General features: G+C 41.0%; 1 protein-coding gene across 6 annotated transcripts in view; it reads left to right on the top strand.

The window, feature by feature from the left end:
• enox2 (ecto-NOX disulfide-thiol exchanger 2) overlaps window positions 1-27,168 on the top strand; it is a 163,765-nt gene that overhangs the window by 89,955 nt on the left and 46,642 nt on the right. For all 6 annotated transcript variants that reach the window (XR_012772741.1, XM_075481791.1, XM_075481793.1 and 3 more), the window contains one exon: window positions 18,672-18,803. Coding sequence is in view for 5 of the 6 variants with exons in the window: in XM_075481791.1 (XP_075337906.1) it covers window positions 18,672-18,803 (132 nt within the window). In the remaining variant the exon portion in view is untranslated. The remainder of the gene's footprint in view (window positions 1-18,671; window positions 18,804-27,168) is intronic.

The raw sequence follows: 27,168 nt of genomic DNA, 5'->3' as shown, positions 1-27,168 counted from the left end.
ATGTTTAACTGAAAAGTTTCATGTCCATGGATGCAGTTGCTGCACTTATAGCCACAGTGTTGACAGTTAAAGCATCATATTCTCTCTTATTTTTCTGTAGCATTGATCATATTACTAAGGTTTCAAATTTCGTACTAGCACCATGTTATAAATCTCTCCGTGCTGTAAAGGAGGAAAACGTGTCAATATATAGACGCATGTAGATAGATCCAATGATGTGCAGATTTATCTCTAATGAAAATGACAATTAGTTGGACAGTTTGATCCAATAATTGTAAACATGGTTGGAAACTGTAAGAAAGCACCAACCCTCCACATAACAATAAGACGTCATGATCTAAATACCTCAGGTCTAACACGAGTACGGCGTGCACCACTTAAAGTCATTACGTAAGACCAAATGAAATCAGAGGATCACCACATGAATAGATAGAGAGGCGGAACCAATGCGTTGGTTCTGGTTATGGGTCTCTGACGGCTGTGGAAAAGAGTTTCAGGAGCATGTCATCGATTCCTCTGTGGAGATTGTTGGACAGATATTTGCAAGCGGAAACACTGCATCGAGCTCTCATCCGTGTGGAGTTGTGAATACCGAGAGCGTTCCCTCTTGAACTGTGAAAACCTTAGAAACCTGTTTTACAAACTGTGTTCTTTCCACTGTCAGCTTTGATTATTGACAGTGGTGTAGCATTTCCCGTATTCATCCTGAACTGTCTGCTAAAACCAAGACCCCTGTTTTGAATGAGACTTCTGTTCTCTTGCCTTTATGAACGTGTTCTATTTTTCTCACTTCCATATGTTCTTACTTTTTGACAGTATGCCAGCTTCTGACTGTCTTTACAGTTGAGTAAGAACGATGGCCCATTAAAAACTTTTAAAAGTTAGGGTTAGAGTTTCTGCTGCTTTCACCGCACACTTTCTAATCCATGACCCCATGAGTATTGCTACATGTCTAGTTTTTTAATATCCTCTGCAAGCTTTGGTATTAAGTCGAGACACACACCCAGCTGAAGTGAAAAATGAAAGCATTTCTTAGCTTTCTCGTCATCAGCTGTCACAAAAGAAACCTCCTGAAATATGGCAGTTCTCGGGAAGCGTGGAGTCTTTCTCTTTTGAGACCCTGCAATTCCTTCAGCCCGTCATGTCACAACACTGCATTGGCAGTCATTACGGTGACATGCTCAAAGAAGCCTGCCTGGATGAAGAGGCGTGGCCAGATAAGAAACCTGGCAAAGTCCGCTGAGCTGTTGACATTTCCCCACAGCAACTCCCCTGCTTCTAATTGACTACTGCTGATAAGATTCCCATGTTGTAATTGGCAGCTCCTGATAAGATGCTGCCACCTGCTGCAGTAGTCAGCAGCACGGTCAGATGACAACAGTTTAGCAGTCACTGGGCGGACAGGCTCCAATCGAGGGCCAGAGCCTAATTTTCCAACAATTCTTTTCCATCCTCTGAACGTAGTAGAATCTATTTTATCAGCCAGTTTCTTAATATGAATGACAATGCTGTTTATTCTTACCCCATTTTAAGGCTTCTGTTTGTTTCTAAATGTTCTGCTTCATCTTTGCTCCTCGTCTCTCCCCTCATGAATATGACCCAACTGATTTACAACAGACTTGTAAGTGTGTATGCTAAGTCTGAAATTTGAAAACCGTTAAAATCAAATTGTGCTGGTGGATTCTCAGTTTGTTTCCCAGTCAATTATCAGTCAAATCTGATGAAAGCATGCCCACAATTAACTTTATTGTATGATCACAGATGGTATTTTTTCTATTTTCCTTTCAAATTGAATGTATATTTAACAAAGTAGCCATTTGTTTTAACCGATATTAAAAGGAAAGTTTTTTTTGTTTGTTTTTTTTTAAACCTGGACCTTATATCTGGCATTAAATACGTTCATCTACTCACCGATAACAGTTCGGAAGATATTTAGATCACTCGAGATCCGCGTATATCCATTTAACAGGAGAGAACAGGGCATAGACAATACAGCCTCAAAATAAGGCATTATCTGTCTTTATTTTCATTTCTGTCTTTTAAGTCGAATGAATGAACGCGTACTATTGCACTGTTAGCTCATAGCTGCCGTGTTGTTGTTATTGGGGGCTATTAGGGGCTTTCTACACACGCATCTAGTGGGATGACTACATCGCCGCGCTCCGCTGCCGCACAGTTTAAAAAAAAACAACTTCCCCTTTAAGCAGTGGAAAGTGTTTAGTCCCTAACTAACAGCAGGCCACAGTGAAGGGATTTCAGTACTTCTGAATCTACTCTGGAAAAGTAAAAACGGTTAAACTGGAAATCTCGCTCCGACATCCTGAAACTCTTTAGGTTCATTCTTGCCACTTTTGTCTCCTCTTAAAGTTCACAGCTGTTAGTTGGTTGTCCTGCTTCGTCGTAGTCATGGTGATAGAAGTGCACCCATTAGGTTTCCCTCGCAACCAAGTGCAGGTTGACAGCGCGACGAGTGGTAGCTGTGTGCATACAGTATATGCTGTTATGTTTTATCCCATTTCTTTTATTAAATAGCTAAAAATGAATGCAGCCTCTGGTCAGTGTCATGTCACAAGACAAAACCCGGCCATTACATCTTTTCAGTTAAATTTTCAGTCCTCCATTCTTTTCATGTCTCAGGCCCTGGTCATGTACTTAGCAGATGTTTTAGCTGGCAGAAATAGCCCAGAGCCTCCTGTGTATGAGCTCAAACTGCTGATGAAGACATTTTTCCTCTAATGTGTCCATAGTCTATGAAGTCAATGTAATTAATACCACTCAACACTCCCTCTACAGTTATTTCGTCTCGCCTAACCGTACTTCTTCTCTGCCCACCTTGAAATGCATCATTCCTTATTCCTTCCTGTGGATAATTTATTTTTATTATTTTTTTATCTCAAGGAAGTAATTATGCTTCTGTTTTTAGTTAATACAACTCACAAAAAGCCTCGCCTGGCTTTTACTTGATGGGAAACTTGCCACAGTCCCAGGAGCTTGTCTAATGGAAGGATGTGTGGGTGTATATGAGATGGATGGAGAGGAAATGAGACAAATGCCTTTCCCCACAGTTGGTGCTGGGAGTCACGGAGGCAAACCTCAGTGTCTCCGGAGTTTCACCAGCAGCATGCAGGCACAGTCTACTGTGATCGCTTAAAAGTTTTCATTTTCAAAGAACATTTTGGACGGTGACAAGGTGATATGAAGATCTCCGTGTTCTGAACAAATTCATTAACGGATTGTACAAATCCCAATTAAAAGATGTAAATCCGACTCTGCTTTCTAGATTATTCAATGGCCTCTCAGTTGATATGAAAGAAGACGTGTGGTGGAGAGAGCAGTGGCTGTCACGGAGATGTTATGGTTTACAGTTTGCTTGAGGGCTTTTCTAGCTGTTGACAAACCATGACCATCAAAGATGTTTCTTCTCCAAGCATAGAATAATTTAACCAGCTATGAGTACCTCCAGCTCTGTTACCACAAGAAAAGAATGACAGTCCCACAACTTTTCTTTTCTAAGGCGTAAGAATTGAACAAGACCTGGGTCTCTTGTTCTGACAGTTTAAACTACAAAAGAGACAGAAAACAGATTTAAAGACGCGCCCCAGCTTGTTTTTCCTCCCAGAGGTTGTCAGACTGTCCTTTAGGCATCGATACACACGTTCAATTTGTGTCTCTTGTACTAAACAAGGCCTTGGCTGTGTAGTGACTACTTGTGAATCAGCAAATTTCCTTCAACCCAGCTCAACTATGCTCTAATATAACAGTCTCCAGGCTACAGTATTAATTTAATTTGACAATTTACCTACTAAATCTCTATCAATCTGGGAATCCGTGCTATCTATTCTAGCATCTATTCTAAGCTTCAGACTTAGAATGGAGATCTCTCTCTGGCACACCCTGATTCTGATTCTTAGATCTCTTAATTTTTTACATATGTATGAATGTATTTGTATTTGTGCTGCATCAATGTTTCTGTAAATCCTTTGTGCTGCCGGAGTAGCTTCTGCTTGTATAGCACTGACAGCACTGTGGAGGAATTTAATCAGGCCCTCTGTATTTGACTCTTAGTTGCTCTTGAGATTTTTCCCTATGAGTCTGAATTTCTCTGACACTCCCCTCCTCTTTCTAAGCTTTCTTGCCCTGCTCTCATGGAACAATAAGAAGTAGAAATGAGGATTGTCCTTCAAGCTTCTGTCTTATAACAATAAACCAAAATTGAAGACAAATTTGGGGCTGGGGAGAATGTCAACTTTGTGAGCAGATGAGTGTGCTCTCGTCTCAAGATTGTCCACTTCTGTGTGAAAGGAGGATGTCTTCAGGGTTGTTAAAGGGCAACGAATGCCAAACCCAGAGAAGAGAGCGATGTTTGTATTGTAAAATGAGGGTGCCAACAGGTTATGAGGGAGGTCACTGTTGTGGTGGCAGCTTCTCCCACCCCCCTCCCCAGTTTTAATTATTATTTGTTGTTGTAACTGATACTTTTAATGAACCTGGTGAAACTAATGAAGCTTAGAACACCGGCCACACTGACAAAGAGGAAGCAGATTCTGAGATTTGAAAAACACATGTTAAAGCTAATATGGTGCCCCTGTTGTTTTGAGGAGTGGTATCCATACATAGAGCTTTGTGCAGAGAAGATTGTATTTATTTTTGTCTTTGATGAGTTGTATGCTTGAGATTGCATGTGGGATCAATTAAATTGCCCAGCTGTTCGGTCTCCCATCAGATTTAACAAGCTCTGAAGTGCAGCCTTTAGTTCAGTTTGGATCTCATGCACTGTGTTTAATCTAAACCTCCAGGCTTTTCGTTTATTCTTCTCACCCAATTCACCATCTGATCCATCCTCTTTTGGCCTGGAAAGCTTGCAGCATTTTTATTGATCCTCTCTTTTTTTTTTTTTTTCTTTTTGTTTGGCATTGAGTTTTTGGTCATTAGAGACGGTTTCAGATGTATTATGGGACGCTGAGCCAAACCAGAAACCTCCAAGATGACTTGTTGTATCTGCTATTGTCATTATTGACTGTAGTCCAGGAGTGAAAGCGTTATTAGCACTACATCCTTTACTTCCATTTTTTTTTTTTTCTTTGTTGGCGTTATGAAGTCCAGAAATATGAGCTGGATTACAAAATCTTTTAGGGGAAATTTCTCCCCGAGGGTGTTGTGTGTTTTAACACCAGCATTTCATAGATATTTCTGTGTGGCTTTTCCTCCTTAAGAGCAATTCAGATTATAGTTCATGCAGATGAACATTGGAAACATAGAGAGTTGGAGAAGGTCCAGCAAGTGATAAGCTTCCATTGAGAAGAGTGGCTTGTTGCCCTCCATACTAAAGCCCAGATTAGTTTCACTGCTGTGTTTAATACTGGAGGCAGTTTGGCCTGAAACAATGAGCACTTGCAACACGTACGGTAAAGTGATACACCTTAAAAATTCTGTTGAATTTTAGTCATTTCATGCCGCAACATAACACGTCATTTGCTGGCTGTTTCTATTGTAGGTGGAGCCTTACACTGCTTTAGGGAAACCCAAACAACTGACAATACTTAACAATACTTGATTTTTTTTTACTTACATTCTAACTCTAGGATCTGTGGTGTTTGCAATCTGTCCTCACATCCTGTACCTGGAAATGATTGGCACAGATTTAGTCAACATTTAGGCCCCAGTGACTTAAACTGAAGCTGATTTTAAGATTTTTATTCTTCTGTGGCCTTTTAGCCTTAAAATGATTGTGAATGCAGTGAGAAAATAAAAGATTTGAGCTACAATTTAACTGCAGTTATTTTAAGCGGCCTTGGAGATGTTTCATTTCATGTTAGATTAACTCGTGTCTTTGCATCTCTCAACAGGCTCATCATAACTCAGACTGTTGTGTCTTGAGCGTGCAGTAGTGTTACATGTTTTTCTCCACAGTTAAAATTTAAGTTTCTGTTTCACTTTTAGCTTCTTTTTTTTTGTGCCACTTTTGTTACATTATTTAATTAATTTCCCTTTGAAGTTGGGACTTCTTATTTAAAAAAAAGAAAAAGGGTGACATCTGTGACGAGCTTCAGTTTTTCTTGTGATTGTTTGTTTTGCTAAGTCTGTGCTTAGTTAGATTGTTTCTACTCTTTAGAAAAGCTTCTTGGGAGAAACTTATAAAGCATCTGCACAAACTTTTATGTCTTGGTCCCATCAGTTTCTATGCTTGTATAAATTCACTTCCATGACCATTCCAGTAGAATAATTCATGAAAAGATGATTTGCACCCCACAAGTTTATTGTTTTTAATTTACATACCTGTTTTTACAGTCTTCCTTTGTGTCAATGCTCCAAGAATGTTCCCCCAATTATTTCCCATGAAGCGCTCGAGTATATTCCCTTCCTATTTGGAAATGCTAGAAATTGCAATATATTTTAATAGTAAGATCAAAGCAGAGTTTGTTCTCAGCAAAAATGCTAGAAAGAATGACAGTATTTGACTAAATGTATTTCCAAATTTATTCAATCCAATCGGGACTTCCAATTCCCAAAGTCTAATTTCAGAATGCAATCTGTTCCTGTTTTTTGGGGGGGGTCTTAATAAGAAGTGGAACAATCTGAAAGTTGTTGAAAAATGATGCAAATGTCTACTTGTCTGATCAGCAGTTTGGTAACCTCTGAGGGTTTGTGTCACACTAATCTGTCACCGGTTTAGCTTCAAGCTACTCGACTCCCAAACACACACTCATACAAAAACATGACGCAATGACAATGACACCAAACCTGGTTCAACAGGAACAGCAACGTGTTTCCCAGCTGTTCATAAAACTGAAATCTTTTCAGTTCTATAAGAAATTATTGGCCAGTTTAATCAAATTATTCATAGATTTTGAAATGAATATAGATGTTATGTGGGTCTACCTTTGCTTTGTGCTGTAAAGTCGAACTGGAAGCATAAGCACAGCAAGTTTTCCATGAATAATGATAACAGTCAGTGGGCTTCTCTGTGTAAACCTTACAAATGGCCAATAACTAACATGGTGGTATGTTGTCATTTTAGAGAGTGACAGGAAGAACAGGAAGTATAATAACAATTGTGTTAACATTAAAAAATGAGTCAAAACTCAAAGCTGTGATACTGGGATTTGGTTTTGGATTTAGTGGTTATTTCTTAGCAAATTAACAAGCATTCATTTCCTTGTTTTAGGTTTTCAGTTGCTTTTCTTACAGACATTATTATAGATTAGACTTTTGTTTGGGCAACGGTAGAAATTCAAAGATGCAACCTTTGGTCCTTGAAGTCAAAACTGACACTTTTAACCTCCATTTCTTTCTGTGTTTTTCTCTTTCTTTTCCTTTTTCTTACCATCTTATTGACCAAATAGTTGAGGGATCATTTTAGAAAACTGTAACAGAAATGACAAATGTTCATTCCGGTGATGAAGCCATGTTTGTGATTTATCTCTCCTAGCGTAGCATATTATTTTCTTTTCTGGTGACTCGGTTGGCGATACTTTAGCTCTGTCGGTATGAATGCTGATGAGGTTCAACGCCGTTGAAGCCAATTTCCCACTGGGCTACGTAAGCTGTCTCATAAAAGTAAAAGGATCCTTGATTGAACCCTGGTTGATTGTACTTTAAATCCATGTATGGTTACACATAGTTTATCAGATTGGAACCGTTTTTAATCACTGAGCTATCACACAAATTGTTGGCTCAGGTCCCACAGCTGTGGATGAGTTTCATCTTTTACCCTCTCACGACTCAAAATGATCAAATAGCCTATTACATCTATCCTCTTTAAATTGATGTTCTGGTAATAGACTGTTTCTTTACATCTTTACATGACTGACTACTCACAAATCAGCATTTAATGATGTGACAGCTTGGCCTGCTTTAAGAAATATTTCAGTCATCGTCTCTTCCCCTGTTGCTCGTCTCCCCCCCCCCCCACAGGACAGCAGGAATTGGTGCTGTACATCATTTACACATTAAAACGAGGAGGCATTTCTTCTGCTCAGTAATGAGATCTGTAGGACTTGGAGTGTAAATGTAAAATATGCTTTTGAAATTAAATGCACATCACAAATGTTACTTCTGCCGTGAAAGCATGTTTTGCCTCATCGGGCTTCATGTAGCTGTTTGTAGAGTTGCTCTGGTTCATGATGCATGTTTGAATTATGAAGCCACCAGTTTCATATCATATATGGTGTCATTGGTTCATTGTTCATGTTCAAATTGATACGTCAACAGCCGATAAAGACACACATCCCGTTGCCTCTCGTGCATCTTTGGTGTTTGTTTCCCAGACGCCCCAGCTGTGTTGTGTTTGTCTCCCAGATGTGACAGAAATGCAGGACAATGATCAGCTCCTCGGCTGTCAGTGAAGACAGAAGGATGTCATCCTCCTCCTCCTCCTCCTCCTCCAGCATGTTCAATAAAGTAACTTCCCGTCTGTTAGAGCTCATCTTTCTAAAGAGCAGCAGCAGCTGTTTTATGACATCATTTGGTCGATCACTTTGATCAGCTTCCTGTCAGACAGGCATTGCCTTCATTAGGGATTGTGTCACGAGTAATGACATTCAGATTTATCTGCAGAGTGTTTGAGCTTAAGGGTAAAAGAACAAGCTAGTTTTGAAGAATCAGCAATTTTTTAAAGTTAATCACAATACTCAGCAAAAATCTTTAGCAACCACTCATTTCTTTCTTTCTTTTTTCCAAGAATCCAGAATTTCTTGAATCTTTTAAACTGGCATTGAGCAATAGTTCTTCAGCATTGCTGAATTTCATTCAAACATGAACAGTATCTAAAAATGATGTCCTTAAGAAATAGGAAAATAATTCAACAATGACCTGAAGTAGGAGCTGAGAGATGCATCTGGACCTGCAGTTGATCCATCTACTGTCGGCCCAAGCCTCATCAGAAATGGTCTCCATGGAAGGGTGGCGTTCAAGAAGCCGTTCTTAAGGAAGGGAAACAGGGAAAAGGCTGAAGTCTGCCAAATGACACAAGAACCAGACTGAAAATCGGTGGAAAGAGGTCTAATGGAGGGATGAATCCTCCCCCAGAGCTCAGACCTCGACATTATTGAAGTAGTGTGGGATAATCTTGACAGAACGGAACAAAAGGCAGCCGACATCCAAAGAAGAGCTTTGAAATGTTCTTCAAGAAGCCTGGAGAACTATTCCTGAAGAGACTACTTAAAGAAATTACAAGAGAGCTTGCAGACCAAATGTAAAGCGAAAATCCGTCTCTCTCTGCTCACATTCATATGTTGAAGAGTCTTTACAGCTATTTGCAATGCAAATATTGGCCTGTGGGTCAGTTTTTTTCCACCACAGAGAACATGCATCTCAGCCACCATTATTTCGAACATTAACACTGAGCTGCCTCGTGCCGGTCGCATAATTTAGTTTTTTAACTAGTTTATTTTTGTTTTAATTCCCTACAATATAAACTTATTACGGGCTACACGCTGATCCTTTCTGTGTGGAGTTTGCATGTTCTCCCCACATACATGGGGAGAACATGCATATTCCCCCTGCTATCCTGAGTTGGAATCAGCGGGTATAGAAAAAGGATGGATGGATAAACTTTATCAGATATTAGTCAGCATTAAAACTCATATTCATGCCGTTTGTCAAGCTAAAAACGATAAAAAACTAAAATGTAGCTACGTTGTTAAATGTAACTGAGGCAATGAGGAGTTGTTTCAGTGTTTCTTCAGCATAATGCTTCAGTAGTTCTGACCAACCAAAATTCTGAGACTGTCACAACAGTGTGTATTTATGAGCCAAAGGTCGAGATAAAGCCAAAGATAAAGAGCGCTGTCTGCAGCTTGGATTTGCTGTGTCAAAGCACAGCCAGGCGCTTGCTGCCGATGCTTCATCCTCACAATCTGACCATCACCTGAGAGATATAAATGTTACCCTTTCAGGGCCGTCAGCGTGCACTGTGACAGACAGGCTGCATTGATTTGCTCACAAAACACCAGCTTTCCAAATTTTTGACACTTTTTTGAATATTTACATTATACAATCTCACATCATTATCACATCACATTATTCAGAATGCTTAGACGGTGCAGTTGTGGTGCCTTTCTAGCACTTTTTGTGATCTTTTCTCTTTTATGCCTTGAACCTTTCTTCCCTCTTTCTACCCCCAGATATCAGAGTAATCTGTTCTTGTCTGTCACCTCTCTCAGCCTGATAAGACTGGGAAGAGTCATACTCCTGCCCAAGAGCAGATGTTCCTCTTTGACAGCATTGACACAAACACAAGAGCGTTTGCTCCTTTTTGTATGAAAATGGCCCCCCCTGATAAGATGATGGAATTTGACTTTGTTTACTAAAACTAATCTTCCTATCAGGTAAGTCTTCTGTAAGACTGCCTCTCAGTGAGATGAATGCTGATGTCCACTGTGCATGTTTGTGCCTTTCTCTTTTTCACTCATTCCCAGTTGTCATGGCAGAAATTTATGCCTGTCAGCCCCTGATATGCACTTGTTTGCCGTATTTGCTTCCCAACTAACAATCATGCAATTTATTTTAAAAGGATGCAACAGCAGCAATGAGCCTTTTCAAACCCAGAGATGGAACTCATTTAGGGAATTGAAATGAGGCATTTAGTTGAACAAAGCTTGTTTGAGTCATGACCTCGAAGTATTAAATTTTTTGGTTTATTAAGTCCGTATTATCCACTCTCTGCTGCCTGGATGATATTTTAGGATGAATGAAAATAAGGCTAATTTTTATCATTTCAGTAAGCAAACAAACACGACTTTAGTGTCGTGTTTGTTTGTTCAACCAAAACCAGACTTTTAAAATGCATGTGAACATGTTGGTGTGGCCAACATATAAAATTGGTCTATTCAAAACCAGACCAACAGCTGCTCAACGAGAATCAGATTGGCCTCACATGCCCCAAAGTTAAGTAAAGTGTGAGTGTATATTAATGCAGCTAAATTCCCAACAGATGGCATCTCATTCACATATTTTTTCTGTTCCTGTTGTCAGACAGATAAAGGCATCAGAAATTGTCCTTTAAAATTTTCTCAATGACTACCTCTCGGCTCTAATAAAATCCTGGTTTTATAATCTGGTTGTCTTTTGACAAAATCCCAATCCGAGTAACTGAATTCAGCTGTACTTTCTTGTGTGAAGATCTCCCACAGAGGTGGCAGAACGTGGGACGTGCGTCGGTCAATAACATGATTCAGCTCCCGTTCATGTATGCTGGGACAAGGATGGTGTTCTGATTAAGTGGCCAACCGTGCTGTCTGTCAACACTGTAGAAGCAAGAGCAGCTTTTGTGTTGTGGTTTAACATTGACCTCTGCACCGCCGAGACTGAGGCTATGTACACACGTAGCCGGGTATTTTTAAAACCGAATATTTCCCCCCCTCCGTTTATAAAATAATTTGTATCCACATTACCTCGTTTTCGAAAAAAACGCCTTCCACACATAACCGAACATCTGCGTTTTCACCTGTCTTGACAACCCAAATCCATTTGCTGTTTTGCGCAATTTGCCCTCGTCAGCTAAATAATAAAGTGTGCACGCAACGTTTTTGAGCACACTGACAGGTGATCGCATGACAGTGGACTGCCCCTCGATATGAGGACGTAATAATTCCGACAGCGACAGGAGGACCGGGACATGCGGAAGTTGTCACGCCATTCCTCTGGGAGTACGACTTGGGCGTGTAAAATCAAGGCAGTAAACAGCGCCTGCACAATAATAACCACCACAGTTCTCAAGACATCCATGCTTCTTCAGTTAGCAAAGGTCGCACTTTAGACTTTAAAGCAGATTTGTTGTTGTTTTGGCGCATATTGTGACGTTCGAAAACGCAAAACTCCGGTTATCTCTGTCTACACGCAGCTGCATAAGAGTTTTCAAAAATCTTCACTTTGCCCGGAGTTTTTAAAAACATTCGTTTACGATGCGTTTTTATGCGTTTTCATGTGGATGACAGGTCCAAACGTAGAAAAATATATTCGTTTTAGCAGATACCCGGCTACGTGTGGATGGAGCCTAAAATGCTATTAAACGTTGCTGAATAGCTGGGATGAACACGTTGAAATATTCTTCCAGATACTCATGGGTGGCGACATGGTCAGCACTCATTTTACTGTTGTAGTCAGACGGAAAATCCACTGTTCATTGACATGCAACCGAGACACAACAGTTCTATATTACATGTTTAACTTTCAGTTTAATAATTGTTGATTTCTTTGTAGTGAGTTTGTGTGTGTGTGTGTGTTAAATGTCTGGTCTGCTTTTCAAACTTCCTTCCTCGCCCAGTCTTTTGAGTGCATCTGCGATCTGCTCAAAGAGATTTTTAATCATGTGGGAGGCTTAAAGAAACGATCACATTCTGATGAGGGTCGCTGTGGGGACGAGGGAGCGTATTAATTAATTATTTCAGTTCTGCAGACAAAGTAGGATTTGGTGTCCTTCAGCTTTGGATTGACTGTTGGAACCGTTTGATCCTCATTATTTATGCATTAGTCCTGTGGTAAAGAATTAGAGGTTCAACCTTAGCATAGGAGTGGGTTCAGGTTAGTTTTTCCACTCCTAATTATAGTCTTGATCATTTTTCAACCTCTGCTGCCGTCCTCTCACTCATGTCCACCTGTTGGAAGCAAATGCAGTAGATTCCTTATCAATTATCACTGATCACCATCACCGCTATCATCAAATCGCAAAAGATCGGTAAATTACTTAGAAAGCTCTTCCTGTCGACTCTGCAGTTAGTTAGTTATTCAGCAGGCAGCTTCATAAATAGTTAATGTTATTTGACGTGTTTAACTGACTTATTATTGGAAAATCAAAGTAAAAGTCTCTTGAATCCTGTCTCCTCAAATAAATCTATTTGTTGAGAGTGAGTTGGACAGATAAGAGCAGCACTTTGAAAGAAAATTCTTTGCAGGAACAAACCAGCAAGAGTTGAGAACAGAGTAAACATGAGGTGATCAGTGAGGTGGATAAAATATTGAAGCAAAGTAAAAGAAACTTAAGAGACTGTTTTGTAATGTTAATACGTAAGTTTGTGTTAGTTTTTAAGGTGCAGTTCAAGCTAACGGTTCACATCTGCATTCAGGTGCAGCAATCGCGGTCACGCTACAGATGTATTCTGCTCTCTTAAACGTAACAAGAACATACAGTTAAGCTAACAGATATTTCTGGCTACAACATAAAAAACAGCTTTTAAAAGAAATTACGATTCTGTATTTATCTCCCAGGTTTCAACTCTTATTAGAGATTTTAGTCATCAGAATTCATTGTGGTGGTTGTAAGAGAGACAGCAGAGGGAGGTTCTCCTCCAGTTTATTCCCCCCCGTGAGGTCGGATTGTCTTCAGGCCACCTCTGTTGTCCTTACATCTTCACTTTGTTGTCTTCTTCTCTGGTCCTAAATGAGACGCGGTGTAGTATAACACTCAGGGCACTCTTGACTGTGCCACCGCTAATCACCAGACCCCTGGCAGCTTTATCATAATTAACAGATCAAAGAAGTGGGGAGAAGGGCAGTCATACATTATTAAAGAGACACTGTGTGAGTATGTGGGTATGTCACGCTTGTAAGTAATGGGAAAGAAAATGGAGTGGTTATTATGAGTACATACTTTATATCTATCTTAGAGGGCTTTCATAATTCATGTGAGATAAGGTTGTACAAATTGTCCTCCAAACAAGGTTTTCTACTCTCGCAAACATCTCTTTTCATTCTTGGCTTCTTTCTTTACTGTCACATTCTCCAAGATGCGTGTGAAGTGGATTTTTGACCCCCCATCCAAACTCTGAGACACACACACACACACACACACAAAGATGCGGACCTGCATGTTTGGTGAAAATGAAGGTCGGAGTGGCAATAGAGAGCAGTTAACCTTTCAGAACTTTTTTTTTTTTTCTCTCAACACTGTTCAATTTTCTTTCAAAAAAAAAAAAAAAAAAAGCCAGACTTCTCCTCCAATATTGTGTGCAAGATTTGTGGGTCAACAACAAATATGCAGAGTTTTATTTTTTACCTTTCTCTGGAGAACAGGTACTCTAACTTGGTTACGAATGCTCATCTGTCTGCTCTGATTTAATTTATTTCTCATTACAGAGACAAGATTGTGTAACAGAATTACAGGGAGATTCAAATAAGGACGTGGAAGGGCTTCAAACGGAGTCTTCCCCTCGTCCCACGGTCCACTCGCTGAGCTATGATGGGGCCTGGTCTCTGCTAAGACATGGGCACAACAGTGTTAGATTTCAGGTTGCTTTAGCCTCATCTCATTCCTTCCACTCTCCTGCGACCTGACATTTTACAGAAGTATCTGGAGGTGTATCCTCGGGTCCAAGTTGACTTAGCTGAACCATTACCCTGGATATCTTCCCCCTCCTTCGGTCCGTTAACGTGCAGTGACATCTCCTGTTGCTGCTTTGGCTTGCAGACTGGAGGACAGAGATGGTTTCAGGGGTCTGCAGCTCTTAATCAAATCACAGTGTTGCCTTTTCCAGCCTTCATAAGGAAAAATAAGTCATGTTTTCTGAAGCAAACAAAGGAAGGAAAGATGGAAAGAATTCTCAGAGTGCTCAGGAGTGGCAACACAATATGCAGTGCAACATAGTTACAATTTTTTTGTAACATCTATCATGAGCCCTCTTTGCTTTAGTCACTGCTTCAGTTTTTGAAGTTGAGTCTCGTCAGCATCCCAGCTGCCTGCGCAAAGTGACCTTTTCTCTCTCTTTTATCTCCAATCCTCATCTCTTAGCTCCCTCTTGAATTTGCTCTCCAAGGGCTGTAATAAACCTGTGGTTAGCTGTTAAAACCATGCGCATTTTAGACTAAATGGCCCCCAGCGCCTCCCTGCCTGCTGTTGGGGCTTACAGCCAATGGGGCTTTAAATGACTTAATTTCCTATCTGCCTCCTGGGGGAGCTTTTAAGGGAGCTAAAAGCTGGTCACAGGCTGCAGAGAATGGAGTATCAGGAAAGCCTTGGGCTGGGTGGACCCTGCCTGAATCAAAATCACTATTGCTTTACGTGCCATGAGCGATATCCTGAGTGCAGATATGCATCATGGTGATGAGGGTGTAGAGTAGCACACAGGGCGGTCCCATAACAACATATCCATAAGTGTTTGTTACTTTCTGTCTTAGACTTACAATGCTACGTGAGTACAATTAAAATAAACGTTGTGTTTTCTGACAGGAAATCTGTTATTTTCTTCATTAACGTTATTCTGGTCCATAAATGTTCATCAAAGTTGTTGTTCGCTAAGATATTTTCCAGTAAAGATGAAAAATGTGAAGGGGCTATTGAAAATGATCACAAGATAGATGCAGGGTTTTCTTGTTTTGGATGAGCAAAATTACTTTACAGATCAAAGCAATCTCATCAAAATAGACCGCTTGGCTTCAAAAAATAAAGTTACAGAACCTACACCTGATCAACTGGAGTGACTCCAGATCCTTTTAGTTCAGGTGGTGACCAGGCAGGATATCGCCCCACAGAACGTGTATTTTTGCTCCTCTTGTCACACCGTCCCGATCACAGAGGCTTTGCAGCCATCCCATTTGGAAACAATAATGGACCACTCAACGAGGAGAGATAGCTGTGACCTCCATGTTAATCCACCCAAGCTTAACCAGACTTACTTATTAAGTTCAGGTCTTCAAAGTTCTACATTTGGATCTCTGTCACGAGTTCTCGGCGACACATGCTGAGATTGTTCACATTATATAATTAGATGTGGCATTTGCACGAACCCTACATCAACTTGTTCTAACAGTTAAAAATAATTTGGCTTGTTTTTCTTCTTATCGCAATTGATTTTTGTGTTATCTAATCATTTGACCTTTGTGTTAACACTTCAGTTAGGCACATCTATATTTAATTTGGTAGTTACATGAAAGTTAAACAGTTAAATATATTTACTCATGTTGATTCCTTTAAAGCCAGTTTTAAGCCTGGTTCCTGTTCCTTCTTTCTGGCTAGGTGAACTTCGTCCTTTGTGTCTGTCTTTGCACCACAGTGTCTGTGTCCCTGTGTTGAAAAAGCTCAGGAGCTGTTTGTTATTCCTTCCTTAGCTCCATCTATCGATGTGCTGGTGTCGCATGGCACAGTTGGAGGGAGCAAAAGCTGAGTCCCGTCTCTCAAGGACACATTGTCATTCAAAAATCAAAAGCCCCTGAGTGACTTAAGTAGATAGGTGCACGGCTGGAAAGTATAATTGATCATTAGAGGAAAGTAAGTGTGATTGTGGGAAATGAGACAGTGGATGGCAGGGTGAGTCCAAGCAGAATTATCCACAGAACAGCAGGAGCAGAGATTTGAATGGAAATTAAAAAGTGACACTGAAGGCACTAAATGAATGGGTGCTGCATCACAGACAGATTAATGATGGGGCGTATGACTCGAATGCAGACTATTTTTCATCAGGTTCAGAAGGATGCTATAATGGAGATAACTTAACCTGCACCTGAAGTACACTTGAACATCTATGACCCCACCAGTTAAATGCGTTAGGCTTTAATGCGAGTCGCAAAATCATTAAGTGGCCTGTCCTTTATCGACGAGCGCTGATGGATTCTGGTAATGTTGTCATTTACATCGGTAGACTAGACTGAAGGTTAATTGGACATAGGTTTTTATTAATCGGGCAAAAAATAAATAAAAAAATAGTCTAAAATCTCAGCTCCAACTCAGCCGTGTATGTTTTTACTGCATCTTCTGTATGTTTTGTCCATTTCCAAACAATTTCAAAGTCTATGTTGCGATATTTCTCAAGTAAATCAAATTTAATATGAATGTAGTTTGTTTTCTTGAACAAGATTACTTACAGAAGCCTCGAAAAAAAATGTATTGTATAGTTGTTGCACCACAGTTTTTAAGACATCTTACAATAGCCAATTTTCAGATCATCTTAAATTCTGGATTAACAACACTGATTTATACTTTGCTGACATCTGACATTTGTTTAGCCAAGCAAAAAGACTCAATTGGGCGGAGAACATCGCTTGTCAAACCCTGAGTGTTTGTATTCATCAGCTCTCCAGAGACAACAGTTAATGTACTGTAAACTGTAATAAAACTGCCGTAAAGTAGCCCATCCTCACTTTCCTTCTCCTTCAATTTGAACCCCTGGAAAGTGTCCCCAGTTAACAGGGTTGTGTTCGTTAACAAGCCCGTGAAGTCCTCGTCAGCAGCATTATCACAGCAACACACAGACACACTCAGTTTTATCAGGCCTCTCTATGGCACTGACAGCAGACAGCTCTGCAATTAGTGGCTCGGAGAGGGAGGCGAAGAGGCAAACAGCATTATTACACATGGCCAGCTGTGTCTGAACACAAGGAATACCAACATAGTGGCTGCTGTTGTTCAGACGCATACATTTATACGTGTTGGCCTCATAGTGCTCTCTGCCCGAGACCTTCTGCTGTGTGAAGTGTGTGCAGGGTGCTGCTCTGCTTATTATTAACAGAAGTGTCGGCTTTGGCGTTCTGGGAGAGGGCAGGTTGGCTCAGCCTAGCAGTCACAGCAATTTACAGGTTTGTCAGAGAGAAAGAGGTCAACCAGAGGAGAGCATTAAAAAGCATTTAGAGCTGTGAAATGGACTGCAGACAGGAAGAAAGAGCTGATGTATGATGTGTTCACGTTGACCTCACTGCAGAGTTTTTATTGTGCAGACCTAAATATATTTGCTTTATTATGCATCACTCAGAGGTGGAAAAGTCGAGCGGTGTCGGTTTAAGACGATGTGTGCAGTTTTGTTGTATTGAACTGGAATTTTGTCAAAGTTTTCCAGAGTTCGGTGTTATACTCTCTGACAAATGCCAGACAGCGTCAGGATTCATGCTTGGCACCGTGATAATACTGTTTTAAGTTTTCTTGCTCTCACTCGCTAATAAGAGCTGTGCTCTTTCACTGGAGCACTCATTGGTGTACATTTTAAGTAGATGTATCCTGTTTGTCAACATTAATTTTCCAAAGCAAAATTCTTCTATTTTGAGGTCGGAACATCCCCCTGGTCACATGGCATCATTTTCAGTGCGCTGTCGGCACAGGTCACTGAGACAGAGAGTGTCAAAAGGCCGGGCAGTTGAAGCAGCCAAACAAGCATCAACACCATGATGAATAGATTCTCTGTGACAGTGCTGTTGAAATCACTGTGGTGTGGGACTGACTGCAGGGTCACAATAGCCTCCCCTCCCCTCTCTTCTTCCCTCTGGCAGAACTCACTGATGAACGATTTGTTGAAAAGGAGGTGACGAAAGACAACGCGACAGCGCCACACTGCTACGTTAGGATCTCACCAGTTGTAGAACTTCTCATCTTAAAGATGGTTTTGTTCGATCCTCTGCATGGCTTCTTATTACTCTTGGATTGTATCAGAAGTACTCGACTATCACAGTTATATTCATCAAGATGCAGACAATAACATTATGGTATGTTACGAATTTATCCAATCTTTTTGTGGTGGATGGGTGGTTTCTCTTCCACGGGGAACATTTTCTGTGTGCGATTACCTTCTGGACGGATGCTACTAGCTGTGTTGATATTGTTTCATGATACGCAACAGGGAGTTTGAAAGGGGTATTTTATTTTAAAAACTAAGTGGATGCTTTCAGTCGCTCTTCCTGTCACACGGCACGTAGATCACAGAAAGTCACAAAGATCTAACCATTCTCATGTTCTGTTGTCTGTGTTTCTGCAGAGGGCATCTGTAACATGACGATGGACTCCAACTCAATGTCGATACCCATGTCGGACCCAAACCACTGGGCAACAGCCATGAACAACTTGGGGATGCCTCCCATTGGAATCACTGGACAGCCACTCATGCCAGGTACCACCCAGCCCAAACTTCATCCACACGATCCAGTTCCCTTCAGATGTGAGTTTAGATATGTTACAAAGACCACTTTTAGACTGCATTTGATAGTATAATTACCTTTTAGATCTTTTTGTCATTTGAGTTTGTTCGGAGGATCTCCATAGATCCCGCCCCCCTTCCGAAATATGAAAGGCTTGTTGTTGTTTTAAATCATAAACAAACGTTAGTTTTTTCATCAAGCAAATTAATACAAGATTTTATTGCATGGAACAGTTCCTCAAAGTTTGACATGAAATTTTAGGCTTCTCAATATGTAGCACCATCTTTGCTACTCCTGTTGCCTGAGAGGATGAGTAGGTTTACTGTCATGTGTGGCTGAGCTGGACATTTAAAAATATGCTGGAGTAAACCAGATGAGCTGAGTCATCAGCAAGGAAGTGCAAGCTGGTAATTGGTTAGACGCTGGCATACGCAGACAGGAGGCTGACGTGACTCAGCCGAGCTGGGAACAGTTTGAAAGAATAAGCAAGACTTTGTTTAAGAGCTTAAGAGCTAAGTAAGTTTCACTTGAATGCACAAAAAGACATAAATAAAAATAACTTGTACTCTATGAGTAGGTTTTTCACAGTAAATTCCTCTCAGCCCATCCTGTTGCTCATACTTAAATGCAGACATGTCCCTGTCTACCATTAGTGAATGACATCATCTCAGCACTGTGGGTGTTTGAAGTAACTACTCAGAAAAATAAACAACCATGGCATTTTGTTGATCGGATCTGAAGGGGAAATTTCAACTTCAAATAATGCTTTATTCGCTGTATCTTAGAGGTTGTAAGGTGAAACTCTTTTGCTCTGGCCTTTTATTTTCCCATTGGCATCAAATCTCATAAATAGTATCATATATTTGACATAAAACAAGAAATGATTAAACTAATAATGCTCTACCAGTTCTATACGGACAAAGAGGTCTGACTTCAAATTGGCATTCTTTATTTTTTACCTTGTCTTAGGTTGGGAATTCTGATTTTCCATTTTGTCACCATCAGAACAGCACTGGTAACATCTGTGAAATATTTGCCTTCTTAATCGTTCTTAATGTTAGCTGCTGAAAAAAACCTAATATAACAGAGAGAAACAGAGAGCAACAGTGAAGCTCAGAGTTCATGGAGCTGATATGTGACAGAGGAATTACGATGTAACACCTTAATGGTGTTATAAACCGACCGATGGACGCTACGTTCTGCAGCACGTGTTTTAACGGGCTGAGCTGTTCGACATGCGACTCCTGACAAGATTGACCCTGAGAAAGAGAGGAGTGGAGTGGAGTCAAGTGGGGTCACTCCACACTACCAAAATAACCTTCTTGAACAGATATGTAAATCAATGTATAAAAACGGAGCTGCTGTACTGTCTCTCTGTTGTCTTCTTTGCTGCCCAATTTGATTGTATTTACAAGATATTTCTTAATCTAAAGTTTGATGTTGGTTTTCTAAAAACCAGCATAAGATATTCCTAATTTCTGAGCTCAGCGCCCTGTGATGAGGCTGTCATAGTAACTATACTATATACGGATGTACCAATGCAATATCCAGCCTTACCGATTGCTCTGCTATCTATAACATTAGGTTCAGCTGCACCCTCCCACTCTCCATCTCTGAAGAGTTATTCTGCCATGTCTTCTCTCTCCTCAGTAAGAAGCCGTTCCCTAAAGCCTTTTATAAATCACTTCCCACTTCTTAGCTGAAATGCACTTTCATATTTGAAATATGCCAGGCTTGTGTGTACGTGTGTGTAGCTGCATGTGTGTGTGTGTCTGTGAGGACTTGGAAATGTAGGGGTCTTCCAAATGCACTCCAAGAGGACACACACAAGCATGCTTGCACACAGAGACACAAGCATGACATATTTCTAACATAGTAAATAAAAGCCTCTCCACTAAGTCTTGGAGGGAACATTTAATTAAGATGGAGAGCTGGAAAATTGAACCTAATCTAAGGGAGTTGTCCTATCTCAGCTTCCAAATCTGTGGACAAGATGTCAACTGGTGTTTTCCTTTGGTTCAGTGTCTTTTCTTTTATTCAACCCAAATGCATCCGTGTAAAAAACATTCGTGGCCAAACCGAGAAAGCAAACACAGGAAGGAGGTTCCAAAGAAATCCCTGTCCACCCAAATATCAATAGAACAATGAACTTTGTGACTCGTCCAGGTTGAACACTGTTTCACATTCACTTTATGAAACTTGTGCTCAGCTGCATCCAAGAATTTAAAGCGCATTCAGCTGGGTCGTGTTTGGGTAGAATCCCTTCTTAAGCGTTTTGGTGTGGCCATTTTGTTCAGAATCCAGATACAATTACACTGCTCAGATCTGCCCAAACAAGTTAAGATTGAAATCAGATTTATTGTCAGGCACACGAAATTTGTCCTCCGCTTTTAGCCCATCCAGGTTGGCACCTGTTGACATCCACATGCGCAGGGTCACACACTCATAGAGACAGATGCCATACACTGGAGCGGTGGGCAGCCATTCACAGCGCCCAGGGAGCATGGGAGTACGGTGCCTTGCTCAAGGGCAATTTGGCCGTGACAAGGAGGTGGACTGACACCCCTCCAGCTGTCAGTTTCACCAATCATTTGAACCGCCAACCTTCCGGTTATTGGACGACCCACTGTAACCACTGAGCCACGGTCGCCAAAGAACCAAGAAGAAAAGAAACAGAAAAAGAAACAAAACACAGGTCTTAAAATTCACTCGCAAGATGGAGGAACTAGGTTGGACATAAGCACACCTTTCCCAGACTCTGCATATCAGATTAAACGTTTGATGTAGGGGGGCCGATGATCTCCTGGGGAGATTCTCCCTTTGAACTTTATTCGCTGCTGTTGAAGACCTTTTTACAGCACCCATTTAACTTCATAGCAGGAAAAGCAACGGTGTAACTAAAACCGCTAATGAAGACTATGCCGGTGATCCAGCATGTGTGCTATAAGGGCCGTGACACCGGCGCATATAAATGGTTGCAGCAATTAGCAATGTTATTAGCTGCACCTGTGTGAGGGATGCTGCTGTGAGGAAGGCCAATTCAACTGCTTTGACACTTAATCTGGGAGCCAAAAGACATACATACAAGAGTCATACTGGTGAATTCTGTTGCTTAAAGGCTCTGCATACTCACACAGGGGTTTTCACTTATTCTGACTCATTGTCCGTGTCCGCGACGGATCGTAGAATCGTGTTTGAAAATGAAGTTTTCTGCTCTTTTTAATGTCATGTACTGTCATGTCGTGCTGCGTTTTTGTTCGTTTCGGTTTTCCTCACATACTTGGTCAAACTCACGCGTTTGAAAGAACATTTTAAATCCAAGTGTAGCCATTTGCTCACACTATGTGACAGAGATTGCAAATCCCACTGCATGAGAGTCTGATTATTCCACAAGTCGTGATTATGGTCTGTGATTGGTAGACAGCCACAACACAAACCATTATGGACGGCTCACCAGAGGACAGCTAAAGACAATACCACAGTTTTCCATACGGAATAAATGAAGGAATCACATTTATTTTCACTTGCCCAATCAGACAAATGCACAAGACCTTCCACTTGTCCAGAGTTTTAGAGTTTAGTTGGTCCAGACAAATGAACAGCCAGTAATGGCCCAGCAGTTTGATCGAAGTTGAAGTAATCTTCATAGTTTTGAATAGTTTGAGCGACAGATGTTGGCTAAAGTGGGGCATCTGGGTTCATTTTATCAGAAAGTTTTATACCTTTTACTGCCAAAGTGTGTGAATATAGCTAAGTGTTTGGAAAAATCTGAGTTATCCCAGCTTGAACGTCGACGTTGCACTCGACACTCGTATAGCATCAGGTTGTAGTTTGTTTCAGCTCTTCGAGGTGCAAGTTTACCTGACGACATGAACAAATCAAAGACACCAAGAGGCGACTTTTCCTGAAATGGTCCAATAAACCAAAAGTAGAGGAAGATAGGTGTCGGTCAGGCACCATTAGTTCAAGACCACTTACTAAGAAGAGCTCTCATCAGACGTGTGGGCCTACAGCAGGTTTTTAGGCCTTTAAGTCATAACTTGTATGACTCATCAGATCCCAGAGGCACATTCAGAAAGATGATGGGTGGACAAAAAATAAGAGACTTGACGGTAATGAAAAAAGAAGCCACAATGGTGAAATGAACATCTGTGACTCCCTTCATGGATCACCTGAGAGAACGGATGGGTTTTTCTGTATTTTCTTCTTTTCCTTCTCTTTTACTCCTTTGCTGTGAGTCAGAGCGACGTTAGAGGACATGCTGCTTGCCCTCATGTCTCAGACTATCCAGTCAAACAGCTGACAGGTAATTATAACAGCAATGTTAACTTAAATTTAAAAAAAAAAAAAATTTTATGACCTAAATAAAGAGTAAACATAGTACAGATATTTGAATTTCATACGTGGGGTGCTGTTTTATAAGTGATCTAAAGCCTCGTTTCCACTATGCAGTCCGGTATGGGTCGGTTCGGAACAGTAGGGTACAGGTCGGGTCGCTTTTGGGGTCAGCTTGCGTTCCCATTGTACAAAGGGGACCCTCAGGGGTGGGCGGAGTGCGTGCCGAAGCGTAAATAACAAATAACATCCATAATTTTGAACCACGTTCAAGCTTCTTCAGCTTAATGCGACACTAGCTCGCGGTCCGGTTGAAACCACTCTCTGCCATTTTTGCGGCAATCAGCTGGAAAACTTTTTCGTTTCGCACAGCCTTCTCACCAACAACGGAGAGCAGAGCCTGGAACCGGTCCTGTGTGCTAGGTACCCCAAGCAGAAGGGTTACGAAAATGGTAACGGTGCGGTGCGGATCGGTACGCTTTCGTGGTAATGGAAACAATGAAATAAGCGAACCGTTCCGACCCGACCCGTACCGGACTGCATAGTGGAAACACGCCATAAGTGACCATTTATTTAAAAGATCCACTTAGGCACTATGTGGTGGGCTGCTTCTTTTTCTCTGTTTACAGCAAAGTGTGAGGCCAAAACAGCTCCTTGTCCTTTAACTGTGAAGTTGGTGTTCATAAAGTGTTGAATTTTATAGTAAAACACGCCACCTGCATCTCACTGTTTGTTGCCTTTTTGTGGTTTCTGTAGTCAGCCCAGTTTCATTATGAACTCATCTGTGAAGTCTGAACACAAAGCTCTTGGCACACACACACACACACAGTCAAATGTCACAAAGTCTTATGGTAGCCTGTCAGCCAGCGTTTGTTCCCAGGGCACCGTTGGCTTTGAAGTAATCCAGGTGGATTAGTTATTGATTCCCCATCATGACAGTACATCATCTTTTTCTTTTTTGTTTCACCTCCAAACATCAGAGGAGGATTTGCTGTCGCACTCTTTGTCTTTGCCCGTTTGATTTTTGTCCCACCCTTGTGCATGCGCACGCCCACTCAAGCGTTTTCTGCATGCAAATTTACAAGGAGAGGGTTTGAGTCAGTTTTAGGCTCATTCATTAAAAGATACAGCCGGTCCCCTACCGCTTTCATTGCACATTAAAGTTTTCCTTTGTTTTATCCCCTGTGAGCCTGAATTGTATTTTATTTTCACTCTACAGTCTTTTCCTGTCCCCAGTCAGTCGTATTTATCCAGACGGGCAGCTAGATAAAAGGACCACAGTGGCCAGAACCCCCTGCTCTGCACCCTCATAGAAACTGTTGCACATCTACAGTGATGGCAGCTTTGTTTCTTTAGATGGATGGAGCACGATTGTGTATATTAGAAAGTTGTTGGTGTAGGTTTGTGTTAGAGAAGTAGAGGAAGAGATGAGACTCGGGTCACATGACTGAGCCAGGGTTTTTCATACTGTGTTGCGATTTTACACAGTTTGTACAATGTATTGAGGATTTTTGAGGTGTAAATCTCATCAGGGCAAATTGGAACCTAAAGGTTTTACTTCAATGTGAGTCAGTGTCCACATTGTGATATTACTGAAATAATTTTGCATAAACGACTTAAATGTCGTGTTTTTCTGCCCTGCGTCTCTCTTGATTTCTCCTGAGTTTATTCCTTGTGAGTGGAAGATTAGCTGGCAGCAGCTGGCCAATGCAACACACTGACAGCACATTGCACTGATATCAACAAAGTTAAACTAGAATTCAATTGCTCGAGTAGTCTGCATTGATGGATTGACTCCTTTGAAATTTAATTTGAATGCAGTAAGGTTGAGTTGCTACTAGTTTCTGCATACTTTGACCCCTCTGAGGCAAAAAATAAGTGAAATTTCAAGACCAATGCTTATGTAGTAGATCTGTAAGTAGTAAAAAAAAGTAAAAGTAGTAAAATTATATCTAGTCATCCATTCATAGTCAAAAGATCCGAGTAGGTGGGATTATAGAGAGGGCGGCTTGGAGACCGAGCCGGATGGTAATATAGCGTGTTGATGAGGCCAAGCTCCTGGGAGCAATAAGGGGGCAACCTGCAGCTCAGCTGGGAAGCAACCGCCACAAAACATCAATGATCTGCGGGCCAGACTTCCGGACAGTTGGCTGTAAGGAATCTGACCCACATGTGACAGGGAAGGTGGGGCCCATTGTATCTGGAGAAAATATTGACTGTGAGCTTTGCACTTGTAGCTGGATTTTCTTGCTTTTCTGCTTCACTTTAACAGGGCCAGTTTCCCTGAAGTCTTGCTATTCTGCACGTGGAGTCCGTTTTTAAACATCGATTAGATGTAGTGATCATGACCAATAGCAGCATCACTGACCTCTTGGTGTCTGTGGTCTGGTGAGTGAAACCCCAGATATAATGTGAATGGAATCAGCAGGAATCAACATCTGGTTTCAACTTGTTTGACGTCTAAAGAAGAAACAAAAAGTAATGTAGTTTCCACCGTGTATTTTCCCAGCATTCATCTGTTTTCCCGTGTACATGTAGACTTTAAGTGGAAGCAGATGTATAGCTGTTGAGTTCCTCCTCTACATTTCTCTCAAAGTGCAGACCTCCTGACATGGTTTGTATTATCTAAGCCTGCATATGTTGTGTTGCTGTTCTTGTATGTGTAGCCAGCTGCTCTGTGCTGTTGGTAGGATCTGAAGTCCACACTAGTAAAACCCATCCTTTGTGGCTTGTGCGGTTTCTTATTAGGTCATTAAGACCATTAAACAGGAGACATTTGGAGCTTTAAATCCTATCGTGTAATCGTGGATTAAAAAGTAAAGCTTTAGAATAGTTTTCTTTTCTATGGAGATACAAAAGTCTCACACTTTGAAAACACAATTGTCTCGGTGAGGCAAATGGTAATGCGGATTGGAAAGCCTGTTGTGGGGGTTTCTAAAGCAGTTCTAAGAAACATAGAATTTACCATTCCACGTGATGCCGGGAGAAAAAAACAGCAGCATGAGCAAAATCATTATAAGACTGGGATGCAGCGCCTCAGCGGTTTCTCTTTTATCAGCACCTAAGCAAAATGGGCCGCACATACAATGTGCTGAGACACGTTTTCCTGTCATTTCTTGTAGGTCTGCTTCCGTCCTCTCATCACAGGATAGCCCTCCCCAAACCTGAAATGTCGCTCAAGGCTAATAGTTTTTTTTATTTACTTGATTTATGATAATTTAGTTAATCTTTTACATACCAGTTCAAATATAAACTATTCTTGAGATATGTACCAGTTGCCTACAATGGCCTTTCACTAACAGTGGTACAGCTTATTGCAACTGTCTCAGAGAAAGCATGCGTCCCTACAGAAGTAGCAGATTCAATGTTCTGAGCATCTTCCAGTTCAGAGAGTTGGTAAAAAACAATGTGGCCACGTGCACAATGGTCTGAACAGGGTTTAAAACACAGAGCTCTCAAAACATACCGCCTAGTAATAAAAGAGGGTGCAGGAAAGCGTTTTTTCCCCCCCTGCAATGATTCAGTTATTAGTTATTCGCTGTGAGAAGATAAAGAAAAGGGTGCAAAAGTCAACAGAAACAAACAAACATTCAGATGAATGGTTTTTAAAAAAGACTAAATTCCCAAATTGGACTACACTGCGTTAAGCGCCTTAAAGATTACCACCCTTTGGACTTAGTGGGGCCTCACAGTATTGGTTTGTCTTTTACTGTCACCTGGATTTCCCATTTTTGTGTTCATCTAAGCTTGACAGTTCAGTCTGTTTTGCCTTCCCAGTAACCGCACAGTGGCCCAGTACTCCCACAGCATCTCAGACATGTAATAATAATAACGGATTATCCGTTTTTGCTGGAATGATGGCTTTGATTTTCTCACATTTTAAGGTGCCACTGCTCTCCAACAAAAAGAAAACATGTAGAATATATATATATATATATATATATATATATATATATATATACAGGAGATAGTTATTTTTAAACTAGCTCGCCTCACACGTAT

This window comes from Odontesthes bonariensis, chromosome 13 (genome assembly GCF_027942865.1).
Source record: "Odontesthes bonariensis isolate fOdoBon6 chromosome 13, fOdoBon6.hap1, whole genome shotgun sequence".
NCBI lineage: Eukaryota > Metazoa > Chordata > Actinopteri > Atheriniformes > Atherinopsidae > Odontesthes > Odontesthes bonariensis.
This window is presented reverse-complemented; position numbering and strand designations above follow the sequence as displayed.